At 36.7% G+C, this 27,189-nt stretch overlaps 1 protein-coding gene across 3 annotated transcripts in view; it reads left to right on the forward strand.

Annotated features, from left to right (window-relative positions):
- HOOK3 (hook microtubule tethering protein 3) overlaps window positions 1-15,191 on the forward strand; it is a 117,186-nt gene extending 101,995 nt beyond the window's left edge. For all 3 annotated transcript variants that reach the window (XM_049632460.1, XM_049632462.1, XM_049632461.1), the window contains exons 20-22: window positions 2,354-2,458; window positions 2,626-2,697; window positions 5,187-15,191. In XM_049632460.1, coding sequence (XP_049488417.1) covers window positions 2,354-2,458; window positions 2,626-2,697; window positions 5,187-5,327 — 318 coding nt within the window. In that variant the 3' untranslated portion in view covers window positions 5,328-15,191. The remainder of the gene's footprint in view (window positions 1-2,353; window positions 2,459-2,625; window positions 2,698-5,186) is intronic.
- The last annotated feature ends 11,998 nt before the right edge of the window (window positions 15,192-27,189 follow it).

Consider the following 27,189-nt stretch of genomic DNA (forward strand, 5'->3'; position numbering starts at 1 on the left):
CAGGCTCCAGGCTCCAGGCTCCAGGCTCCAGGCTCCAGGCTCCAGGCTCCAGGCTCCGAGCTGTCAGCACAGAGCCTGATGTGGAGCTCGAACTCAAGAACCACAAGATCATGACCTGAGCCAAAGTTGGACGCTTAACCGACTGAGCCACCCAGGGGCCCCATAAATGTTTATTTATTTTTGAGAGAGAGAACGAGAAAGAGTGAGTGGGGGAAGGGCACAGAGAGAGAGACAGAAGATCCGAAGCGGCTCTATGCTGACAGCAGCGAGCTCATTATGGGGCCTGAACCCACGAACCACAAGATCATAACCCGAGCCAAAGTTGGACATTCAACCAACTGAGCCACCCAGGTGCCCCTCCACTTTCTAATCATGTTTCACTGGTCGTCCAGTTTAGCGCATATACAGTGACTTCTCACGCCAAGAGCTATCAGAAGAACAAAAGAAACCTTTGACAAAGAAAAAGCATGAGGAAAAAGCAGTGATCAAAATAGATCACCCCACAGAATAGTTATCAATTACCAAGAGGAAAATGTTCCTTTATGTAGAAAATAAGTGGCAGTCACCTCCTTAAGTAGTAATCAAAATTAGCTACACTAATGGTAGGACAGCCAACATCTTATGCCTCCTGATGGAGTATCATTGTCATAATATTTAACTTGAAGCTAAGCAACCTATTAAACCTAACTCAGTTCCCAGGGAAAATGAGTTTATTGGAACAAATTAAATAACATCTTCAGGAAATCGTCAGATAAATCAAGAACTGGGGATAAAAGTTAATGTTACAAAAAACAAAAATAGGCATTTGAGTATGGGGGAGGACAAGAGGCTGTTCTAATTTAAAAGAGCCCAAAGGGATCTAAGTACCAAATGTAATGCATTAATCTTTGAGTCCTATATTGGTGGTAGAAGGAGCAGTTATAAAAGACATTTTGGAGACACCTGTGGAAATGTGGATTTGGAACCCATAGTGATGACTTCTAGAATTGTTCATTTTCTTACAGATGATGATGATCTTGTGATTATGTAAGAGAATATCCTTAGTCTAAGAAGTATTTACATGTCATGAGGTCTGCAGATTATTTTATTCTGTTTTTTTGTTTTTATTTTATTTTAGAGAGAGAGAATCTTAAGCAGGATCAATACTCGGCACAGAGCCTGACACAGGGGCTGACACATGGCTTGAACCCATGAATTGTGAGGTCATGACCTGAGCCAAAGTTGGATGTTCAACTGACTGAGCCACCTGGGCCGCCCCATGCTGATTACTTTAAAATAGGCTCCTAGGGGTGCCTGGGTGGCTCATTCGGTTAAGCATCTGACTTTGGCTCAGGTCATGATCTCACAATTCATGGGTTCAAGCCCCACATTGGGCTCTCTGCTTGCAGCACAGAACCTGCTCTGGATCCTCTTTCTCTCTCTTTCTCTCTCGCTCTCTCTCTCTCTCGTAGATAAAATAAACATTAAAAAAAAGGTGATGCAGGGGGAGCTCCCAAACAAGCAAGTTGTCTGTGTGTGTGTGGAGAGAAAATGTGGCAGTGCAGCAGTTGGCGAATTAGGGTTAAAGGAAATGGGTTTTTATTGTTCCTCTCTTTCAAGTTTTCCCTAGGTTTTGTTTTGTTTTGTTTTGTTTTTTTAACGTTTATTTATTTTTGAGACAGAGAGAGATAGAGCATGAACAGGGGAGGGGCAGAGAGAGAGGGAGACACAGAATCTGAAACAGGCTCCTCCAGGCTCTGAGCGGTCAGCACAGAGCCCGACGAGGGGCTCGAACTCACGGACCAGGAGATCATGACCTGAGCTGAAGTCGGACGCTTAACCGACCGAGCCACACAGGCGCCCCAAGTTTTCCCTAGGTTTGATCAGTTTTGATAGTAAAAGTATTGGGCCAAAAAGCAAAAAGACCTTCCCCAGAAGGTCTAGAAGTGCTAGAAGATGCTAGAAGTACATCACATGCCCATGCCTAAACCAAGCCACTGGCAGAGTAGGAGATCGGGTCACAGTGACAACCATCAGGATCAGCTCTCTCAGAGACATAGGGTAGCTAAGCCACTTTAGAAGAAAGGGAAAGGGAACACAGCTGTCAGTAATGTGTGTTGTAGTATTCTTTATTAATTTTAAGGCAGAATTACTTATTAAAATTGATTCTTTACATAGATAAAAGTTTTATATAATTGAAAGCTACAATTGAATAGTATTTCATACATTCAAATTTTAAAGTATCCTTGTAAGATAGCTTTATGATTCTCACAAGGTTTGTCCTTGATTTTTTCTTTTATATAACTGCTTCCTTAGATGTTACATTCTTGCAAGTTTGAAACTTCAAATTTTTTTCTTTTATTCCTCTTTGCAGGTTATCCGTACTTTAGATCCTAAGCAGAATCAAGGAGCAGCACCAGAAATACAGGCTCTTAAAAATCAGCTCCAGGAACGGGACCGACTCTTCCATTCTTTAGAGGTAGGTAGTTTGCTATACTATACAATAACAATAAGGTATTTGATTTTTGATTCTTTATTTTCTAGGAGCCTTGCTGTATACAATTGTGTCCATGAATTTAGCTAACTAATTACATTTTATTAATATTGTTTTTCATCTTTACATGTTTACATGTGCTTATTTTTTAGAAAGAATATGAGAAAACAAAGAGTCAAAGAGAAATGGAGGAGAAATATATTGTTAGTGCCTGGTACAATCTGGTAAGGAAATAACACTTCAAAACATATTGCAAAGTTCAATGAATATGTAATAATTATTATACTACCTTTATTATAGAAATAATTCTACTAAATGAATCTGAAAGTAATTGCTATCCTAACACACACTAACAAAACCTAATGCTGATCTTAGGACTGAAAAGCAGAAATGAGAACCACTATAAGCAGGGTTAGGACGTTTTGAACACATCATTATTCCTACAGCATAGAAAGATAAATGATGTTGATTTCTATCCCTCAGAACCATTTTATTCCAGGGGAAGGGGACTTTAATAACATCTAAACACAGATGCAGTAGCTTTTATTTTGTGGAATGATTTCATTGCCTTTGCAGGACAACAACATTCTGGGCTTCAGTAACACTTTCTGGATATAAATAGTTGTGAATTTTGAAGAATGCTGTACTTTTTTTTTCAATATTTTGTCCTAGACTGGTCTTTTTTTCTTCTTTGTTTTTTGTCCCAGTAAGACCACTTCTGCCTTGTCAAAATGTTAGTTGCCTAAGACAGGAAATTGAGCCAGATTTTTCTTCATCATCCCCCTGTGACCCTATAGTTATGTTACTGTTGTTTCTGTTTTACAGTTGTAACTGATACTGTGTCTTCAAGGGTAATGCCCCAGGTTTCCTAATAATGTGATTTTATGTTTGTCAGAAACTCAGACAATTTCATGATTTGTCTATATTTGCCTTGGTTAAAACTACATATTTCAGATCTTATCATAATTTACAAAAACAAAGGAAGAAACCAAATTAGGTTTAGAATACTATTATTAACAAATATAGATTTCTTAAAAATTAAGAAATAAAAATAGGGGAAAACTACCTAAGTAAGTTCTCTGGGAATTAGTTCTGAGTCCACCTCTTCTGTGTCCTCTTTAAAGGTTGGTGTTAGTGATCTTGGAACTCTGCCCCTCAATACTTAGTAGTCATTTCATAAGTTTTGATTGATTTATATGACTTCACATATTGTGGTTATAGAACCAAATTTATTTATTCTGTGACATGGCATTAAAGAACATTTTTAGCTCTCCAGAGAGTAAAGGAGTAACTCCATATAGTCTCACACAAGTTATATTCTAGTGAGGTAGCCACACATATATTCAGAAAGTTCTACATCTCAGACTACTGAATGGAAGGGGAGGTGACAGGCACTGGGAAAAGGCATTAAGTATCTCAGAGAATTGCCCAGTTGTGGCTATTGAGGTCTTAAAGGTGTGTGAAGAACTTGAATAAGTTGCTTGAAATGTGAAAATGGAAAAAAAAAAGAAAAAAAGTTTATTTTAAATAACTTGTTAATATATGTAGCCAAATTAATAAATTAAAGGTTACCAATAGATATTTGTTAGTTTTCTTCAGATTCTTAAATGCTTTGATTTCAAATTGAGTAAAAATACATGTTCTGGGTTTTCTCATTGGGAAAATGGAGAAGTGTTATGTATTTGGGTATACATGACAGATTCTGTTAAAGAATACACAGCCATGGCCAGTGTTTTCCCTAGAAGCTAACTAGTGATAGGAAGATTGATTGTTTAGTCTTCTGTCTTCTGTGCCAGTCTTTCCTTTCTCTAGGAAAGCCCTAGGACTTTTCACATTGCTTGGCATATGTACCTGCTCTCCTTTTAGTTCTCAGTTGCTTATTTCTTACTTTCTTCCTTGTTACAGCGTCCACTTCTCCCCATCAGTTTACTTGTGGCCAATCACTAGTGAGATTAAATAGCTCCTCTTGTTTCTTAATGTTTCCCTGGCCAAGGTTCTTTACTGGCTTATGAAAAAGTACCAAAACCACTATTTCCCTGATCTCTTCATAGACTAACAGTTGAAAAGGTGCGCTCCCAGAGGTTTCCTCCCCCCTGGTAAGGTGCTCTGGGCCCAGCAACTCTATATCCTCTCCCTTCTAAGCTAGTAGACCATCCTACTCCAGTATTCAAGAAAGACCCCCAGCTCTGGTTTGGGGCCTCTGTTGTGGGCTGTCAGGAACTTTTCTTAATTTGCTTGAGAATGCAAGCCTGCCTGAAGTGAAGAAAAACACCCTGAAGGTATGTATTATACCTAGTGTGGCTTTCCTCCTTAAGAAACAACCTGTGCTTTTCACTCAAAATAAGTAAGCCATGTGATTTCCACAACCACGTGTGAATCAACTCCTACCAATCAATTGCACTATTTGTTCTTGGGAAATCACTTTATACATTTGATTTGAGAAGGAAGTATATATGATTATGGGTAATCTATTGTTTGGATTATTGTAAATTCAGAAAATTAAGGCTTAATTTTTCCAAGAGAAAATTTGTACTTAATTATTGGAACAAAATGTCTCTGTAAGATTTTAATCTGAAATGAGCAGAATTAACATTCCTAATTGTGCCTTATGATTCATTGTGACAAATACTGCGTGAAGAAATTTTATTTAGTGAGAGTATGTTCTACTTTTTTTTATATTGATTTTTTTTTTTTTTTTTCCTATGTTATATAGGGAATGACCCTGCATAAAAAGGCGGCTGAAGATAGACTTGCTAGTACAGGTTCAGGGCAGTCATTTCTGGCTAGGCAAAGACAAGCAACCAGCACAAGAAGATCTTATCCGGGCCATGTTCAACCAGCCACAGCAAGGTAGACAAGTCTTGCCATCAGAATAAAAAAAACATCCTACATTCAAAGCATACTTCTGTTACATATGACAACATTTCAGGAAATTCAGCCAGCTTATTTTTTGTCTCTTTTATGTTGATATTTAGTTGTTTCTCATTTGAGGACTTTCTCTCTCCTATATCTATAATATTTTAGTTTCTTGGTTCTTTATTTTGTAGTCCTTTCAGTTCCTTTTAATGTGCCAAAAATTTTTAAATGCCCAATTAAAAGTGTTGTATAATAGTGTAGTACTTTTCTTTGTATGAAAATGTCCTTTCCCCAATGGTGTAGGCTTTGTAATGAATTAGATTTTCTGCCAATAATTGATATACAATTTATATTCTTTATTGTGCCTCTGTGTTACCATGCTTTATAAGAATGTCTTTGTTTAAAGGGAATTAATCTTTTTATGATGTATTAATCTGTGTTTTCAATTGTTTTCCAAATGCACTTCAAATAACTTGCATATTTACTATATAAAATGGTTGGCAAGTGCACTTTTTGCAAAGACATAAATACATTGGCAGAGGTGCTAATCCGATGTTACCTAAGGCACCTGATAGATTTATTTAGAGGGAAAAAAATAAGTTTTCCACGTTGTTTTATAGGAAATTAAATTTGTCCGAAGATTTGGAAACTATTTTTAAAACATACATAAAATTTCATTATTTCTTGCTATCTTGTTTGCTGACAGAAGATAATGGATTGGTTAGGTTATTTGGGGGGAAATTACAGAAAAAAAAATCAGGCAGTGCATTCATTTTTTTCTTGTTTTGAAATTCATAGTAACTGAGGATCAGATTCTAGCAATGCGGCTGACATTTACAGTTTCAGTTACCCTCCACATCTAAAAGATTTATTTTTCATATACTTACTAGTAACAGGTAGCCTTACCTTTTGGGCAATTTCCTTGTTGCACCTCATTTTACTTATTCTTTAATATAAACCCTTCTATTTCTCAATTCCTAAACCTAACATCTTAGTATCAGTCCTTAAGATCAATAAGTGACTTCTTGTATGTGACGTTATGACAGGTCTTTTAACATTTTTTTCTTAATTCTATGTACTAGTCCAAGAATCAGCCACTGAATAGATTCTCTTGGGTATTTGGTTGCCTCAAAGTTCTTAGATTTGTTGACAGATTGTAAACCATGTTCATTTACTTTTTTGAATGGCCATCAAGTCATAATGATTGTAAAGCACTTTGGCTGTATAAGGTGCTATATAAATGTGAAACAGCATTCATTTGAAAATGAAATGCCTCTGCCTGACTTTCCATATTAAGTATTTGGTCCCAAATTATATCTAAGTTCCCCTCCAGCCTTTTTCTTGCACCATAGCCAATTTTTTTTAAGCATAAAATTATTGAAATTTGGTTGATTGGTTGGTCGGTTGGTTTTGGTTTCAGATACGTCACCTAAAAAGATTTTATTTCATGTACTTGCTATTTGGAAGTTCAGGTTTCATTTAGTCTTGTATATTAAATACAAATGAATAACTCTAAATCAAGTTAAATGTAATTAAGAACTTTCAGAAACTATATTCAAGTGTTTGATTTTAAATCCTTACTTTCTTTTTTGTAAGAAAATTGACCTAAAAATTAGTAGCGTTTTCATTTGTCCTCAGAAACCATTCTTGAAGAAAGCTATTAGAGTATACACGGAAATGACTCCATACACTGTGCTAATTATTTACATTACATACAGAGGTCTGAGAGCAGTATGATTGCTTCTGCCTGATAAGACTATAAAGCAGGAAGAATTAGTAATAATGGAGAGAACCGTAGAGTGCATTGTGAGGTTTCAGGAGGCTAAGCAGACCTCATCAACATAGGCAATTTAACAGTACAAGATTAAAAACTAGTTAAGATGGTTCTTACCCCTGCCCCCTTATTTCACAAATAACATAAGGATTTAGCTGTTTTAAAACAGGGCATGAACACTAACCTTGGTAACATTAAAATTGTTTGAAAATTATACTACCTGCAGAATAAGATAGATGAAAATAAAAAAAAGAGTCTATGATCTCTTTATTAGATGGATTATATCCTATGAGACGAGAGGTTTTAATTTTAGTTCTTTGTTTACTGCTCCAGTCCTGGTCTTCTGGTCTACCTGGTAGGTAGGCTGCCAGGTGCCAGGCTTTTAGAAGCAAGTTTTACTCGTTTTTCTTTGGCATCTGTTGCATGCTGTTATTTTGGTGTTTACATTCATAACTTTCATGTTCCTTTACTGTACCTGTATGGGTTTAGTATATTACTTGCATTGCATAGCAGAAATTATATTCCTAAACATTCTGATATTTTTTTTAAAAAGCAGGAATAAAACTGAGCTGTAGCAGTGACAACCTTGTTTCCCTTGCCCAGCTTTGGGTGAGATTTATAAATCACTATTTCTCCAATAATGATTAATAATTTTTCAGGAGGTTTGTGATGATGCATGGTTTGTCTGGAAGTTAAAAGCCATTAGGCACTTTATCTAGATGTGAGCTATACTGTGCTATATTCTTACAGACTCCCTGTATACAGTAGCTTCAAGAAGCCACAGTTTGCTCGAACAACAACAGAGCTGTAGCCCTGGCCTCCACAATGGAGTAAGTACAGTGTTACTGCATTAGCTTGGGGTGACCCATCCCCGCAGTGTTGAATTCTTATAAACAAAAATCTTATTTTCTGTTTTCCTTCTAACCAGGGTAAGAAAATACAAAGTAAATAACTAAAAAAATTTTAAAGAGTAACATTTATGTTCTGCAGTGTGCATTTACAAAGTTTGTAATCAGAAAAAATCCAACAGATATTGTAGTTTTACCACCTAGAAACAGAGAATAAATAATACAACTGTACATATCTGAAAAGAGCTTCAAAAATTCAATCATATCTTTTTATCATTTGTCTAATTCCTTGATAATAACCAAGAAAAAGAAGTCCCTAAATAAAGGACCCATGTTCCAAAATTGATTAAGATTGAATTATTTCTATTTGATAGTCCTAGCCTGGTAAAATTGGCTTGGTGGGATGTGAGATGAGTAGATTATAATAGGATAATTTTGCATTTGTAATTTTGTTGAAGTTTTATTGTTTTGTTTATACAGTAAAGCTCAATTGTAAAAAATTAAGCTAGATGTTATCCAGTCAGAAACATTGGCCCTGACATTTCATTAACCCTGCACAAGCGTGAAAATCCACACTATGCAAGCACATCAGCAGTAAGTGATTGTTCAGTGAGAGATGAGTTAGGCTAAAGAAAAGATCATTTTATTAGCTAGTTTACTCACCTCTCCTTATAATAGCAGTTTTGTTTATTTTTGTTAGCTAATGATACAAAATATCTTCCAGTGCCTCTTGCTCTCAGACAAGCATTCATCTTTTCAAGCTAACACCGTGTTAAAAATTTGAAAATCCCTATCCCAATATGAGAATTATCTTGAAACAAAAGTCTAAATTTTTAAAATTATCTTAACTCTCTGCATTTAATTTCCAATTGTCCAGATCTCAGACTCTGGAATGTTATAGTTATTGCCAGTTGAACATGTGAGATTATCTGAAAAAGCACCCACAACCCACAGCTACTGCACACCTAGCTAGTTTCCAGCCCTGTGGGTAAGAACACCGTGACCCTAAAGTGAGAGGAAAGTGCTTGGTGTTTTGCTTTTTGCTAATTGCAGAATAACAACATTAAGGCAAAATACTTTTTGTTGTCTATTTCTTAAACTATGGAAGGAAGCATTGACTTCTCCCCCTTGTGTGATGAAGGGACTCATTGTGCTGATGTAGCATATTCATTATACTTCAAAGTCAAACCTGTGTGATGCCCTGAAGTAGACGAAGGAGTGTGTTAACAAAAGAAATGGGGCATCATAATCTTTGAAAATTATTTTAGCATGCCTTTTATTTTCCCTTTTTCTAAGTTAAGAGGGTCATTCAATAATGATAATCTCTTTTTCTATAGTCCCAACTGTCGAAATGGCAGCTTATTTTGGTACATTTGATTCATTACATTTAGAAAGTGGTTTCAGAGCTTATTCTTTGTAACTATAATGATTCTAATATTTTATATCAAGAAGTTTTTATATGAGGAAGGCTATTCTCAATGTGTGTGTCATCCAATTTTTTACTTTCTATAAAGCATATTTAAATAATAATTGGTGTATGTTCTCCTTTTATTGAAAATGTTTTATTGTCCAGTTTAAGCACAATAATTTTATTCTTCTAAAGTTTTATAGTAAATACTGTTCATTTCTCAGAACCTAAAAAACAAAATAATTCTGTGCTGACACAGCTAATTTCTGCCCTTCCCTATTCCCCCAAATCATAGAAATATTAGTATTTAGCTTCCTTTTTATAAAACGAAGGACAGCACAAATGTGATGATATCCATTTCTTCTAAATCACTGAATATGTTCTTGAGAAGAATTTATTGATTATTTTGTTGCTAAACAGCCCTTTATCAACCCAATCCAACTCATGCGTGTTATCTATGAATGTAAAAACTTACGAAGTTTATTAAATTGATAGAGAAAGGGACATTAGTTTATTTGAGAAACAAGAGACCTGAACCTAATTATGGCAAGTATATGAGTTTGGACAATTGTAGGGGGGTCTATACATGTTTCCTAATGATTACATGTCAACAATTAATGTGATGTCTCTCTTCATTATTTTTCTATTTTCCAATAATATTCTGTAAGACCAGTTTGTCTGCTGTATTTATAAGTGAGCATAAAAATGTGAGGAAGTAACAGAAGACTGTGAAGGCAAATCCATTCCTAGAAATTAGAATGTATTATTGGGATAAGAAATGGGCTGATTATAAACAAATATCCAGGCTGATAGAAGTACTAATACAATTAAAAATAACATTGTCTTAACAAATGTTCCTCAAGTGATAGTTTACATAAAATCTTCTGACTCTCTTACATGATCATTAAATAAAGAAGAGTAGACAAAAGTATAATTTAGTTTCTAACTGTCCTTCCCTTCAGTGGGCATTAGCTGGCATACAATATTAACTATACGTTTATCAGTGGAAGGGAAAGCATCTATTTTTATTTTGAAACTGTTAACCCATTACTAAATCTAAGATAGTGATTTGAAGCCATTGAGGATACTTGGATTTGATCAGAAGAACTCTGTGGTGGCTGAAAATTACTACTGACTTCTCTAGATCTGCTGCTTTATCTAGTTTATACACCTTAGGATCAATTTTATGTTCCCCCCTAATTAGACATAGTAGCCCCGCCCCACAATATTTTGTTTAAATTGAAAGCAGGAGTAGAGATTTTTAAAAATATATTTAAGAGAGTCTTTATGTACCTGATACGTTATCCCCAGGCTCTGAATTAGATCTTTAGGATCTGAAGATGAAATCATCAGAAAAAGTGTCCATAGCTTCAAAATTTCAGGCCCAAAGGGCTATCAAATGTCCTAAATTCTACCTACTCAGAGCTTAAAGGAAGAATTAAATACCATGACAAGAATAATGTCAAAATGAGAAAAAGAAAACTACCAAAGCATGTTGAGGCTTTAATGTATGTGGGAGACTTCTGAGCAGGTGTTATCACTTTAGATATCTCTAAGGTGACAAAGGAAAATAATTAGTTTAGCAATTGTTAAAATTAATAAAAGGGATTCATGTTTATTCTTGGTGTATTTGTCAACCTATGGGCAGTGCTTACTGTATACATTCTATAGTGTGTTTGTATATGTCACTATTATAGATGAGTGTCTTAATATTATTTACTGTTCTATCTAATCATTTATGTATTTATACTTTACTGCAAGGTTCACAGCACTTTACTAATATTAGATAATTATTTTTCTTCTACTTTTCTGTGGCATTTTCTACTTATGTCTTTTCTGCTAGGGTCTTTTCCTCATTTTGGAGTACTCACTAAGAAAAATGTAAAAGATTGCCCAAAGAAATGGGCTCTGTACTCTTCCTGAAATGTTTAAAGTGGGATCTGAAAATCCAAGTCTAAAGATCTATTTGAAGCTGGATTGGGGCTATTGGGCATAAATTGCATTTTATATTTCACATTAATAAGACTTGTATAAGTCAGTACTCATGAGGCCAAATTCTCTCAAATGCCAACACCCTTGAAACCTTTTGTTTTCTGGAGTTATATTAGTAAAAAGTAAACAATCTTCTAATTAATTAGAGAATACCAGAAGGCACCTAGTCCCATGGCCTGTGTGTACCCGATTTTGAGAGACAAGAATAGTCCAGTTCCTGGGCTTAGACGAACCCTTTAAACCCAGCTGAATTGTTCTCAGCAGGCTTCCTGATAAAAGGGGAAGTGTCCACTGGCCTGATAACTAAGTCACTCCTGGTCCTCCCGACTCCCAGAGAGATGGACCATCAGCCATGGGGAGTTCTCACCTTTGCTGTGCTGTTTCCTAAAATACAAACCTACCAATTGCCCTTAACTCTCATAGTTTCTTCATCATTGCCTATACCCAAAGACAGGAGAAAGAAAGCCAGGTTCCAGGAGCCATACAGTTGGAAAATCTGGAAAATGGTGGGAGTTAGTTGATGAGAAAAGGTAGCAGAACGCTGCAGAAATATTCTTCATTCTGCTATAACAGATGCTTAATGAACTTGACTGTTCTTAAGTTCAAAAGTAGCTAAGTTTTCAGCTTGTTCTCTTCAGAGATATTTTTAGAAATCAGGACTCTTCCATTTGTAACTTAAAAATGTTAATACTCAAATCATAGTCAAAAAGTAGTGAAATATTTGTTGTTATGTAAACATTGACACATGATTACTGCCAAAGAATAGGGAGATTTGCTCATAAGAACATTCTCTTAGAGTTTTGTTTTGTGCTTTCACATGAGAGAAATGCCTTTATATTGTGAAAAGTTTCTGTAGTATTTTCTTCTGCATTACCCCCTGTTCTACTGATGTGCTTTGCTTAAGCAAGTCACCTAGAAGAGAGCAACACTGAAATAGAGAAGTCTAGACCCTGACCTTTGAGAGAAGAGCTGCTTTTGTCCCCCTAAAGTAAAAAATTAAAAAAGAAATATGCTCATACATACACACACACACAAAGACAGAATATGATGTTTTGAATATCTATTAATTTAGTTGTTGAGTGAATAAGTTCCCTTCTAAATGTCTTTACCATCCGGTGGCTTTTGCTGATTTAGATAAGAGTAGATCCTGGGCCTACATTGTCCAATTTATTAGCCACTAGCCACATGGTGATTTACATTTAAATTAAAATTAAATAAAATTCAAACTTTGGTTCTCTCTAATCACCAACCACATTTCAAGTGCTCAGTAGCCACACATGGATAGTGGTTACCATATTGGACAGCATAAATTTAGAACATTTCCATCATTGCAGAAAATGCCTTTTTACAGTGCTGTCATGCCCAAAGAGAAAACAAGGACAAAATGAAAGTTTTCAGTTAACTTATAATAACTATTAGATTTTACTGCCGTAGTTGAAGAAAGCTGTTTTTCATATAAAAATTAATACCAGCCCTTTTTAAAGACACTGGAAAAATCAAAACCCCATTCTTTGAAACTAGTTTTCAATGTATTTTTTTAAACAGGTTCTTAGCACTTTACTTTTCAAGTGATAAAATTAAATCATTTCATAAATCATAACTTAGTATCTTCAGGCTTTTTTCTCCTTGTTTTGTAGTCCTCAAATTGATGATACATAGTTTCTAACACACATAGAGCAAAAACCAATGAATGCTTTATTTATTCACAAATAAAAATTGCTAAACATTTATCTTTCTGTTATTTTTAAATCTGTATAGATCTAATGAAAGTGGCAACAGTTTTTGTTTCTGTCCCTTTAAACATTTCTCCCTAACATCACATTTGGTTGTTTCCCCCTTAAAGGTATATCAAGATCCAAATAATTCCTTGGTTTTCTTCATACTTTCTTGCTCTTAATAACTTGGATTACATGAATTAAGTTCAGTTTCATATACGAAGCAAGAATTTTATTCCAGTGACTTAGTCAATGAAACATTTTTTTATATTTATTAATTTACTTTTTAACATAACGAAAAGGATGCACATGGATGCATCTTTGACTTTTTTAATGAAAATAAGGGACTTAATCATAATTCTTTTCAGTAGGCTTGGTACTTAGTTAAAACTGTCCTGTTAGGAAGTCATGATGCTGGTGCTTTCCTTTTCCGTTTTAAATGTTTTAAATCAGGCAACAGACTCAATCCAGTAGGTCAAATTCCAAGCAAATTATGAAATTCTTATCATCATTCAAGTACAGTTCGGTAAATGGTGTGATTTGAGTTTGTGTTATTATTTTCTTGTTGGCCTAATTTAATATGTGTTCTACAGAGATTCATGTTAGTTAAGGGAAATTCTCATTATGCTTGAAATACATAGTATTTTAGTATAAATACAGGAAAAGACTGTACACAAATGCCAATCAATGATTTGAGGCCTTTAATTTTTTTAAATAGTAGCCTTTTGTTTTTTAATAGCCTTAGTTATTTAAAATTTAGATGCACTAAAATGTCATTGCTGTCACTAACTTTGCTGTGAACAGGTTATGTGTAATTCAGAATGCTTTGCACCTAGAATAATTTCCAGATTTATTTTGTTTTGCAGTTTTCATGTTTTGACAATTGCCCCACCATTTATAACACCCAGTTTTTGGTTGTGTAATGAATGGTAAAATTCAAACATATCTAATAATTTAATAATTTGCCTTATTTTGATTAATAAATTCTATCAAAGATTTGAGGATAGAAAAGGCTTTTTTTTTCCTATAGTATTTTTTAAACCTTTCAGATGAGCTGGAAAACACCTTAGTACATTGGAGTTGGAATTGTATTGATTACAGTCCCAGCTCTAAAGCCTTATACTCATGTCTTAAGTATTATTGATTGTTCTATGAATTGTTGTTAGTTTCCTATTTGGCATCACAGTTATCCACCTTGCAGTTAAGCTTTGGCAAAAAGGATATTACTTGGTATATTCTTATTTCTGGTTGACTATTGAATTTATAATTCAACAACTTCATTCTTTGTCATTATAATCCAAAAGTGAAAGCCACATACAACTCTAAATTTCTCACTTCACAATGGAATCAATACAGATTTAGCAACATAGTACATAACAGCATCCAAGGATTTTTCCACATTTACCAAGTTTACCAACCATTTACTGTATATTAGATCGGTGGATTTTCTGTTTTTCTGAGGTGAATGACTTATTAGCCTCAGTAAGAAATTTTCACTAAAGTCACAGAAACATTAAGTCCAATAAACCACCGGAAGAGAGATTTTTAATTTTTTTGGAATCTTATATTGCATTTCCTTTTGATATCACTTATTCATTTTAATTTTATGACTGCCAACTTGTTATGGTATTAATTATATGTATATGTTTATATGTATGCATATAATATATGTATATGTATATGAAGAATAAAGTTAAGATTTGGTCAAACTATATTTTCCCATTCAAGTACAAAAATGTTTTCAAGGCTGCAAAAAGTGTACAGTTGTTAAACAAGTTGTAAATAAAGACTTGTATAAAAATTCAGTGTAGATTTTTCTTCTTACTCTTTAAACCATGACAAACACATAATAATTATCTAATACTATTCATCCACTTGCCTTTGGCACTTGCCATAGTGTACTATCAATTTAAAGACTATGCCATTGGGGCACCTGGGTGGCTCAGTCGGTTAAGTGTCTGACTTTTGATTTCAAGTCAGGTCATGATCTCATGGTTGGTGAGTTCGAGCCCCACATCCGGCTCTGCACTAACAGTGCAGAGCCTGCTTGAGATTCTCTCTCATCCTTTCTCTGTCTTCCCTCCCCTGCTTTCTCTCTCTCTCTCTCTCTCTCTCTCTCTCTCTCAAAAATAAATAAATTTTGGGGTGCCTGGATGGCTCAGTCGGTTAAGCATCCAATCCTTGATTTCAGCTAGGGTCATGATCTCACAGTTTGTGAGTTCGAGCCCCATGTCGGGCTCTGTACTGACAGTGAAGAGCCTGGCTTGGGATACTCTGTCTCCCTCTCTCTCTGCCCCTCCCCTGCTTGTTCTCTCTTTCTCTCAAAAATAAACATTAAAAATATTTTTTAAATAAATAATCTTAGACAATAATAAAGTTTATGCCATTGACTTATTGTAAATTACTAAATATTCTTTGAGGGTTTTTTCCAGTACCTATCAGAGATTTTGTTTTGATTTAGTCTCATTCTTAATAGTTGTAAGCTGATTGTCCAAAGTTCTTAAGGGATAAAAGCTAAACATTACAGCTTCTCCCCTCTCAGAGTTACCACATTAGCACCATCAACCTTACTACCGACAGTACAGCAATAACCAATGGTAGAGTAATTGCATTCTTTAATAATATAAAGCATTATCCTTTTTTTTAAAAAAAGGGTTTTTTTTAATGTTTATTTTTGAGAAACAGTGCATGAGTAGGAGAGGGGCAGAGAGAGAGAGGGAGACACGGAATCAGAAGCAGGCTCCAGGCTCTGAGCTGACAGCACAGAGCCTGATGTAGGACTTGAACCCACGAAATGCGAGACCCTGACCTGAGCTGAAGTCCGACACTTGACCAACTGAGCCACCCAGGTACCCCTAAAGCATTATTCTTGAAGCATCCCATTTAGGTGATTAGAGCTCCTTTTCCTTTCCTTCCTTTTCCTGCTCCTTTTCCACCCTTAAAATTCACCCTTTTTCTCATCTCCACCCTAAACCTTACTGGAATATGACATCTTTAGTGTTGGATAAAGTGGCAGTAGCAGTGTGGAAATTGATTGTATTTACATTAAAATAATCAGCTAATTAATTTCAAAGTGAAGTTAGCACCAAGATAAAAAATAGCTATGTAGTCAAAATAGTGCCCATTTTAATGTCAGATAAGTATAAGTTTTCTTCACTCATTACCATGGAGATACCATATTTATTTAGCATTTTCTGAGCGTCTCTCCTAATATTGAAGTGAAGGACAAAGGTAGGTTGAATCAAAAAATAAGCAAAGTATTTTTGGCCTTCAAAGATTTGGTTAAATGAAGCACAACACAGAAAAGTTCCCAAATAGAAGCATCACTCAGGTAAAACCTACCAGTTTGCCTTAAATACATTTATATACTGTTCAGGTTATTGCTGCATCACAAACCACTCCAAACCTTAATGGCTTTAACAATATAATCTCTCTCTTGCATCTGGAGACGGGCTCAGCCCCTCATTGAGCTGCAGATAGATGATGGTTGAGGCTGGAGCCATCTGAAGGCTTTCTGTCACACATCTGGTATCCAGACTGATACAGATGGAATACCTGAGGGCTGATCAGGCAACTCCACACACAACCTCCTGACATGACTAGTTTGGACACTCACAAAATGGAGTCTCAGGGTAGATGAACTTACACACAGCTAGCTTCCTCAGAGTGAGTTCTAAGAGACCCAGGTGAAAGAAAGCTTCACAGCTTTTAGGACCTAGGCCCGGAAACTACATAGCATCATTTTTGTCAAAATTGTCACAGACTAGAGTGGGTTCTGAGGGCTGACCAAAAATACACTCCACTTCTCAATGGAGGAATATCAAGTTACCACAGCTGCCATTGGAAGGAAGATTTCTATGAAGATCATACTTCTGAAGCCAGAATCTTTCCATATCTTTTAAACCCTGTGCCAAAAACAATCATAGTGGTATACAATCAGGTACATAATTTTAGTATGAGCAAAACCTGAGGTAAATACTACATAAAACTCCACTAAATTTGAAGCCACAAATATGCTCATGGTTCTTTTATCCAATTGTATATAAAATGAGCTAAGGGGTGCCTGGGTGGCTCAGTAGGTTGAGCGTCTGACTCTCGACTTCAGCTTAGACCATGATGTCACCGTTAATGGGTTCGAGCCCCATGTCGGGGGATGCACTGACAGTGTGGAGCATGGTTGGGATCCTCTCTCTCTCTCCCTCTCTCTCTGCCCCTTTCCCACTCCCACCCCCCCAAATAAACTTTAAAAATGAGCTAAATGTTTCTACACCTTACTGTAATAGTTAATTTCTATGACTATGTTTTAAGGAAATTGTTGAGAATATAAATATCTGTGTCTATATTCCTAGCCAAAGTTCTCTGCCTTTAAAGAACATGTTTCCAGAGATTCCCCCCCCCCTTGCATAACAGCTGGAAAGGATGAAATGGAAGTACACTATTGAAGGTTCTTATGCTATACTTATAGGAATATAATATCACTTGAGGGGTGCCTGGGTGGTCAGTCGGTTAAGTGTCCAACTTTGGCTCAGGTCATGTTCTCACAGTTTGTGAGTTTGAGCCCCATGTCAGGCTCTGTGCTGACAGCTCAGAGCCTGGAGCCTGCTTCGGATTCTCTGTCTTCCTCTCTCTCTCTCTCTGCCCCTCCCCTGCTCGCTCTCTCTCTCTCTCTCTCTCTCTCAAATAAATAAATAAACATTAAAAAAAGGAATATAATATCACTTGAAATTAGACCATGTTAAGAAATGTAGTATAAGTCCTAAAGCATGCACTAACAACACAATAAAGTTACAACAAATAAGTCCACAAAGGAGAGAAAATGGAATAAAAAATACTCAATTATTCCAAAAGAAAACAGAAAAAGAAATGGGAACAAAGACCAAATAGAAGACAGATAACAAGAATGTAGATTTAAACCTCATACTATCAGTAATCATATTAAATGTAAATGGCTTAAACACAGAATTAAAAAATAGGATATAAAAGGAAGACCTAACTGTATACTTTCTACAAGAAACCACTTTATTTTTTTTTTTAACGTTTATTTATTTTTGAGACAGAGACAGAGCATGAACAGGGGAGGGGCAGAGAGAGAGGGAGACACAGAATCTGAAACAGGCTGCAGGCTCTGAGCAGTCAGCACAGAGCCCCACGCAGGGCTCAAACTCACAGACGGTGAGATCATGACCTGAGCTGAAGTCGGATGCTTAACCGACCAAGCCACCCAGGCGCCCCGAGAAACCACTTTAAATATGAAGACAGAATTACTTAAAAGAAAAGTGGAAAAAAAGTACAAAAAAAATATAAAGATATATTGGGGCACCTGGCTGGCTGTTGACAACTCTTGATCTCAGGGTCATGACTTCAAGCCCCATGTTGAGCATAGAGCTTACTTAAAAAATATTTTTTAAAAGATGTATCATGTCAACACCAATTAATAGAAAAGTGGAGGGCACCAGGGTGGATCAGTTGAGTATCTGACTCAATTTTGGCTCCGGTCATGATCCCAGGGTCATGGGATCAAACCCCATGTCAGGCTCTATGCTGAGCGTGGAGCCTGCTTGAGATTCTCTCTGTCTTCCTCTATCCCTCTCGCTCTCTCTCTCTCTCTCTCTCCTCTCTCTCAAATAAGAAATAAGTAAAAAGGTAGAATGTCTACAATAATAACAAAGGGGCTATAGTTATCTCAAAGCTGGACTGGGGAACAGTGTACATTCAAGTTTACTTACATAACTGTTAGTAGGTTTTGGGTCTTCCTTACTATTGGCCAGCAACATCAGTTTCTTGCCACATGTACCTTTCCATAGCACAGCTCACAACATGGCAGTTTGCTTCCCTCAGAGTGAGGGAGAGCTCTGAGAGACATAAAGGTGCCCACACCTAGTCATGAGGTGCAGCCCACATTCAAAGGGAGGGGATTATACAAAGGCATGAACACCAGGTGGAGTTATTAAGGGCTGTCTTTGAGGCTATCTGCCACACCTTCCAGTAAGAATCTGCTGTCATCCTTGCTTGTTCTGTACATAGTGTATCTTTTTACTGTGGCTGATTTTAAGATAATCTCTGTATCACATTTTAAGCAATTTGATTTTGATTTGCCAGTATATATTTTTCTTCACATTTTTAAAAATGTTTATTTATTATTGAGAGACAGGGAGAACATCAGCATGGGAGGGGAAGAGAGAGGAGGAGACACAATCTGAAGCAGGCTCCAGACTCTGAGCTGTTAGCACAGAGCCTGATACAGGGCTCAAACTCAGAAACCAAGAGATCATGAATGACCTGAGCCAAAGTTGGATGCTCAACCGACTGAGCCACCCAGGGGCCACTTTTTCTTCACATTTCTAATGCTTGCAGTTCATTGAGATTTGTGGATCCATAGATTTATATTTTTCATCCAATTTATAAAAATTGCAGCCATTGTTTCTTCAAATAACTTTTCTGTCTCTTCTCCTTTGGGAACTCTGGTTACATTATTAGTGAACTGAAGTCCCATAGCTCACTGATTAATCTCTTTTCAGTTTTTTTTTTCTGTTTCATTTTGGATAGTTTCGATTGCTGTCTTCAAATTTACTCCTTTTTTCTTCTGTAATGCCCAATCTGCCTTTAATGCCATTCAGTGTACTCATCACTTCTAGAAGTTCCATATATTTTTGGTGTTTTGGTTTTATGTATATCTTCCACATCTCTACTTAATATGTTTAATCATTCCTCTAGCTTCTTGACAAATATAGAACACCGTTATAATTGTAGAAATGTCCATGTCTGTTGACTGTACTGTCTTTGTTCCTGGTCAATTTTGATTCATAGAATTTTTTCCTCTTGATTACCAGTCAAATCTTTCTGCTTCTTTGCATGCCTAATAATTTTTAATTGTATACCATAGATTATGAATTTTATTTTGTTGAGTACTGAATGTTTTCCTATAATAATCCTTAAACTGTTTTTATGGGATATGACTAAGTTAACTGGAAACAGTTTTATCCCTTTGCATCTTACCTAAACAGAGCAGTGCTTACTCTAGGATTATTTTGTCCCTCTTTTTCCTGTCTCCATACTTTACCTTTTCCAGAATGTCATATAGTTGGAATCACACTATACTATACTAATACTATAGTATACTAATGCTATACTGTACTATACTATACTATACTATACTTACTATATGTAATCTTTTCAGATTGGCTTCTTTCACTTAGTATTTGTATTTAAGTTTTCTCCATGTCTTTTTGTGACTTGATAGCTTTTTTTAGTACTGAACAATATTCCATTATCTGTATGTACCACCATTTATCCATTTGCCTACTGAAGGACATCTTGGTTGGTGGCCAATTTTGTCAATAAAGCTGCTATAAACATCTGTGTGTGTGGAATTTAAAATACAAAACAGATGAACATAAGGGAAGGGAAGCAAAAATAATATAAAAACAGAGAGGGAGACAAACCATAAGAGACTCTTAAATACAGAGAACAAACTGAAGGTTGTTGGACGGGCTTGGGTGGGGGGATGGGCTAAATGGGTGATGGGCATTAAGGAGGGCACTTGTTGGGATGAGCACTGGGTGTTATATGTAAGTGATGAATCACTAAATTCTATTCCTGAAATTAACTAAAAAACAAAACATCTGTGTACAGGTTTTGTGTAGACATAAGTTTTCACCTCCTTTGGGTAAGTACCTAAGAGCACAATTGCTGGACTGTATGACAAGAATATGTATAGTTTTGTATGAAACCACCAAACCATCTTCCAAAATGGCTGAGCATTTTGCATCCCCACCAGCAGTGAATGAGAGTTCCTGTTTCTCCACATCCCTGTCAGCATCTGGTATTGTCAGTGTTCTGGATTTTGACCATTCTAATAGGTGTGTGGTGGTGTCTTGTTTTAAGGCAAGACCTTTTTGATTACTCTACCCAATGCCCTGTGGATTATGTGATTTCTCACTTTAGATGGCAGTATTCCTGACCCTGTATGAGCTTTGGGAATTCTATCTAATCCTTTGTGCAATACTTTCTCCAGCCTTGGTTACTTTCCTTACACACATACACTGATCATTATTTAACTGAAACTCATATACTATTCAACTGAAACACATTATTCAACTGAAACTCAACTGAAAACTTCTGCAAATCTTTGGAGTTCCCTCTTGGTAGCTGTCTCTTTTCAGGCATTCTGCCCTTTAAAATATAGCCACTTTGGATTCCTCAGACTTCCAGCTCTGCCTCATTTCAGAAAGACGACTATGCTCTGACTGTGTTTCCCCTCACTACATCATGATGATTTGGATTTTTTTATGTTTATGTATATTTGAGAGAGAGACACATACACAGAGCACGAGCAGGGGAGGGACAGAGAGAGAGGGAGACACAGAATCTGAAGCAGGCTGCAGGCTCTGAGCTGTCAGCACAGCACAGAGCCCGATGAGGGGCTCGAACTCACAAACCGTGAGATCATGACCTGAGCCAAAGTCAGCACTTAACCAACTGAGCCACCCAGCAGCCCTGATTTGGAAATTTTTTATAGGCTGTTAAAACAATTATAGGATTCACCTTACTTGTTTCCCACTGCTCCAGAATCAGTTTCATTTTTCTGATGTCCAGTGATCTGAGAACTGTTGTCTCATTTTTAAAAAATGTTTTTATTTATTATTTTGAGAGAGAGAGAGCACAAGCAGGGGAGGGGCAGAGAGAGGGAGACACAGATTCCGAAGCAGGCTCCAGGCTCCATGCTGTCAGCACAGAGCCTGATGTGGGGCTTGAACCCACGAGCTGTGAGATCATGACTTGAGCCTAACTGAGACGCTTAACCAACTGAGTCACCCAGGCGCCCCTGTTGTCTCATTTTTTGATCCAGTTTTTCAGTTGTTCCAGTCCCTGATACTCCATATTGGCAGTAACAGAAGTCTTTATTATTATAAATGTAGGCAGGATAATGGTAGTAGAATTATACTCTTTGTATTATAGTAAAATTATATGATGTTTTAGATTTCCTTCAAAAGAATCCAGTAGGTTGGGAGATCAAGTAAGGGATATTGATGAAATGAGTATCCATAAATTGATGATGATTACAGTATTTGACTGACAGGTGAATGATAGTTCATTGTATTATTTTCCCCATATTTGGGTGTATTTGACATTTTCCATTATAAAAAATAGAGTATTTATACAAATCTGTAGTAATCAAGCTAGTGTGATACTTATATAGGGATATACACAGATTAATGGAATAGAAGTGATAACCCAGAAATAACCTCTACTTTTATGGTCAATTGCTTTTTGAAAAGAGTACCAAGACCATACAATGGGGAAAGCATTCTTTTCAACAAATCATGCTGGGACAAGTAGCCATATGCAAAAGAATGAAGTTAGACCCCTATGTCTCACACCACATACAAAAATTAATTCAAATTAATGATAGACCTAACTGTAAACGCTACAATTTATAAAACTCTCAGGGAAAAAAAATTGTATATCTTGAGGTTGATCCCTCTCACCTTTGTCAAACTCTTTATTTGACTTCCAGGGCACTACATCTGTCTCATTATTCTACTATTACCATCGCTACAGCTATTCTTTTTTTTTTTTTTTTTTTTTTTTTTTTTTTTTGGTTACTTTTGCTGGATCTTCCTTTTCTCTCCAACTTCTAATGTTTGGGTTTGTTTTGTTTTGTTTTAATTTTTTTTTAACGTTTATTTATTTTTGAGACAGAGAGAGACAGAGCATGAACAGGGGAAGGTCAGAGAGAGAGGGAGACACAGAATCCGAAATAGGCTCCAGGCTCTGAGCTGTCAGCACAGAGCCTGACGCGGGGCTCGAACTCACGGACCGCGAGATCACGACCTGAGCCGAAGTCGGCCACTTAACCAACTGAGCCACCCAGGCGCCCCTCCAACTTCTAATGTTTGAAATGCCACCAGAGTTCAACCCTTCCTCCTCTACTCTTTTCTATCTACACTCACTACATTAATAATCTCATTCAGTCTTTCATTTTTATATAACAGCTTTGGGCTAAAGACCGTATTGGAGTCTCCAGTACAGACCTGACTGAACTCCAGACTCATATATTCAAATGTTTACTCAATTTATATTATTGAATATGTAAAAGGTAGCTCAATCCTAACATGTCCAAAATAACTCCTAAATGCCCTCCCAATCACACACACGCACACACACACACACACACACACACACACACACTTTCTCCTATTGCAACAGAATTCCCTATATGTGCAAATGTCAACATCACTGCTCAAGCTTAAAGTCTTGGAGTCATCCTTGACCCTCCCTTTCTCTCACCCAAACCCAATATCCAATAGCTTAGCAATTCCTGACAAGTCAATCTTCAAAATTTAGCCAGAATTTGGCCTCTTCTCACCACTCTCACTATTCCTACCCTAGTCTAAGTCACTATCTCTCCTGGATTACTGCAGTAAGCTGTCTGGTCCTCCTTATTTTTACTTTGCCCTTCCATGCTACTGTATTTTGAATGGATGAAAGACAGTCCATTCTCAACACAGAAGACACTGACCTGTAAACGCATAAATCACATCACTCCACTACTCAAAATCCTTCAATGACTCCCCATCTAACTCAAGAGTAAAAGCCAAAATCCTGTAAGGCCCTATGTTATCTGCTCTGCCTTAACTCTCTGACCTCATCACCTAGTACCCTACCCTTCAACCACTCCATTGCACCTACACTCCCACACTAGCCTCCGAGATCATGAACACTTTCCTCAGTGTTTTTGGACTTCTGCCAGAAATGATCTTCTGGAAAGATATTTACATTGATGCACTCAAATCTGTATTCAAATGTCACCTACAAAATGAAGGCCTCCCTATCGACATCAGTAGTAACCCACCTCTACACTTTCTCTCTTTCCTGCCTATTCTCCTTAGCATTTGTTACTGTCAGCATTCAATAAATACTACATGTTTATCTTCTTTATCTCCCTCACTATAGTGAAAGTACCATAAGCACAGAAGTTTTTTGTTGTTGATTTCTTTTCATTGCTGTTGAGAACAGTAACTGGTCCACACTGGTCACAAAATGAATCCTTATTAAATCATGGATCATGTTTATTAATATGAAGATAGTCATTGAATGAAATATAACAGTGAAAAATTATAAATGTTAAATATTGAATGATGTATGAATGATTAAGTACTATATAAAGTACAGTATATAAAAGGAATATCATGCAGTCATTAAAAACTATCTGTTTCTAAGAGGAAGCCAGCCTACACATTATATTTGGCAATATATTTTAACAGTTGCTTCAGAGTGTTCAGACAGAAGCAAGCTGCCTTGATAAAACTGAAATTGTCTTTCTTTTTTACAAAATTTCACACGGACTTTATAGAAAGATGAGCTACAGCTTTCGTTAGTCTTGATGGTGGAGTTAAGCAGCCAAAAGACAAACATAGGCTCCTCGTTCTGGCAACCAGAATTAACCAGTAATCATCTACTTTACCCCTCTTTTTCCCCCTCCCTTTTTCCTCCTCCCTTTCTACCAGGTACTAGCTCATGGAGTGCAATCGATGTCCTGAAGCAGTGTAGGTATCATCCTTTCTGACTGTAGCCAAAGAGAAAATGGTGAAGCCTAGAGAGCACTGGGGGGGAACTGGAAGCCCAGGCATTTAACACAATCTCTAGGCACCTAATAACTACCAAACTTCAGGGGAAGACTCTGGAAGAGTGCAATCAAATTAGTAGTATCATGTAGTAATAACAGCTATACCAATGAAAAACTCTTATCCCTAATTCCTGAAAATAAAAAATTAATTGATGATGAACTATACTTATGAAAGAGGTAGATTTTGTGATATTTAAAATATACAACAATAAAGCTGTTAAAAATTGATGAATAATTTGCACTACAACTTCTATCTTATTTTATTTATACACACATTGTGAGTTATTTATATTTTAAAAAGTAATATATTTTAACATTTTTTTATTGATTGGTTTATTTGTATTTACCATGACATAGTGGTTGCTTTTCAACTCTACCTTGGCCTGTCTCCCCAGCAGTTGTGACACCTTGATATCCTTGGGAGACTTAATGACTTAATGCACCATGGACTGAAAGAGTAGAGATTCTCAACCTGGGCTGCATGTTAGAATTATAAGGGGAGCTTTTAAAATATACTGTTGCTGGGGCGCCTGGGTGGCTCAGTCAGTTTAGCATCCAACTCTTGATTTTGGCTCAGGTCATGATCTCACTGTTATGAGAATGAGTACTGAATCGGGCTTTGCACTAAGTATGGAGCTGCTTGAGATTCTGTCTCTCTGATTCTACTGCTCACCATCTCCCTCTCTCAAAACAAACAAACAAAAAGACAAAAAAAAAAAAAAAACCAACCCACAATAAAACATGATGCCAGGGCCTCACTCTAAACCAATGAAATTAGAACCTCTGGGGGTTGGGGGAAAGTTCCTCAAAAAATTAAACATAGCAGGGCATCTGGGTGGCTCAGTCGGTGAAGCAACCACCTCAATTTTGGCTCAGGTCATGATCTCACAGTTCATGAATTTGAGCCCCACGTCGGGCTCTGCGCTGACAGTACAGAGCCTGCTTGGGATTCTCTCCCACTCTCTCTGCTCCTCCCCCTCTCACTCTATATCTGTCTCAAAAATAAAGAAACATTAAAAAAAATAAATATAGAATTACCGTATGATCAAGCAATCCCACTTCTGGGTATGTCCAAAAGAAGTGAAAGCCAGGGACTCTAAGAGATATTTCATTATTCACAACAGCCAAAAGGTCAAAACAACCCAAGTTGTTATCCATTAACAGATGGATAACAAAATGTGGTATATACATACAATGGAATATTATTCAGCTTTAAAAATGGATATTCTGCTACATGCGACAACATGGATGAACCTGGGGGCCATTATGTGAAGCAAAATAAGCCAATTACAAAAGGACAAATACTATTATGATTCTTCTATGAGGATTACTCTTTGATTAGAGTAATCAAATTCATAGAGACATGAAGTAAAAGCTGATTATTGGGGGTTAAAGGGAAAAGGTGTTCAATGACAAATATTCAACCAAGTAAATTTTAAAAATAGAATTGGCTTTATTAATTGAGTCATGAATTGGGCAGCATCCCATCTACCAAATAGAGTGGTGCTCCATCAAGTTGCAGAAAAGGAAAGATTTTTAAAGGTAGAGAAGGAGGATAAAAAAGGAATTTAGCAAAGAATCCATTGCGTAAGGCACGGTCACCCTCCTGATGGTAACAGAAGGGGTCTATCAGTGAATTTCCTCGTACTGACCAGTAAATTCCATGTTGGCTAATTAAAGGTTACATTGCTGGTGGTAGGGATGGGCAGAGAGGTTGAAACTGCAGTCAGGTTAGGTATTAAGTCTTGGCTTGCTGATGTGGGGCTCTTAATATAGTGGTTCCATTTGAGGTCTGTGGTTTTCTTTTTAACAGGGAATGGGGAGTTATTTAATGGGTATAGAGTTTCAGTTTTGGAAGATGAAAAATTCTAGAGATGGATGGTGGTGATGGTTGTACAACAATGTGAATGTACTTAATGCCATTGAACAAGTACACTTAAAAATGATTACAAAGAGGGGGCACCTGGGTGGCTCAGTCGGTTGGGCGTCTGACTTCACCTCAGGTCATGATCTCGCAGTTGGGAGTTCGAGCCCCGCGTCAGGCTCTGTGCTGACAGAGCCTGGAGCCTGCTTTGGATTCTGTGCCTCCTTCTCACTCTACCCCTCCCCGACTTGTGCTCTGTCTCTGTCAAAATTAAATAAATGTAAAAAAAAAAAAAAAAAAAAAAATTCTTAAAAAAAAAAAAATGATTACAAAGAGGAGTGCCTGGGTGGCTCAGTCAGTTAAGTGCCTGACTTCAGCTCAGGTCATAATCACATGGTTCATGAGTTCAAGCCCCACATTGGGCTGGCAGCTCAGAGCCCGGACACTGCTTTGAATTCTGTCTCCCTCTCTCTCTGCCTCTCTCCCATTTGTGCACATGCTCTCTTTCTCTCTCAAAAATAAATAAACATTAAGAAAATGATTACAAAGATAAATTTTATGTTATGACTATTTTACCATGTACACTCACACACACTTCAAATTCTTACCATGGCCCCTGGCTTCTTCTTT

Source organism: Panthera uncia, chromosome B1, assembly GCF_023721935.1.
Source record: "Panthera uncia isolate 11264 chromosome B1, Puncia_PCG_1.0, whole genome shotgun sequence".
NCBI lineage: Eukaryota > Metazoa > Chordata > Mammalia > Carnivora > Felidae > Panthera > Panthera uncia.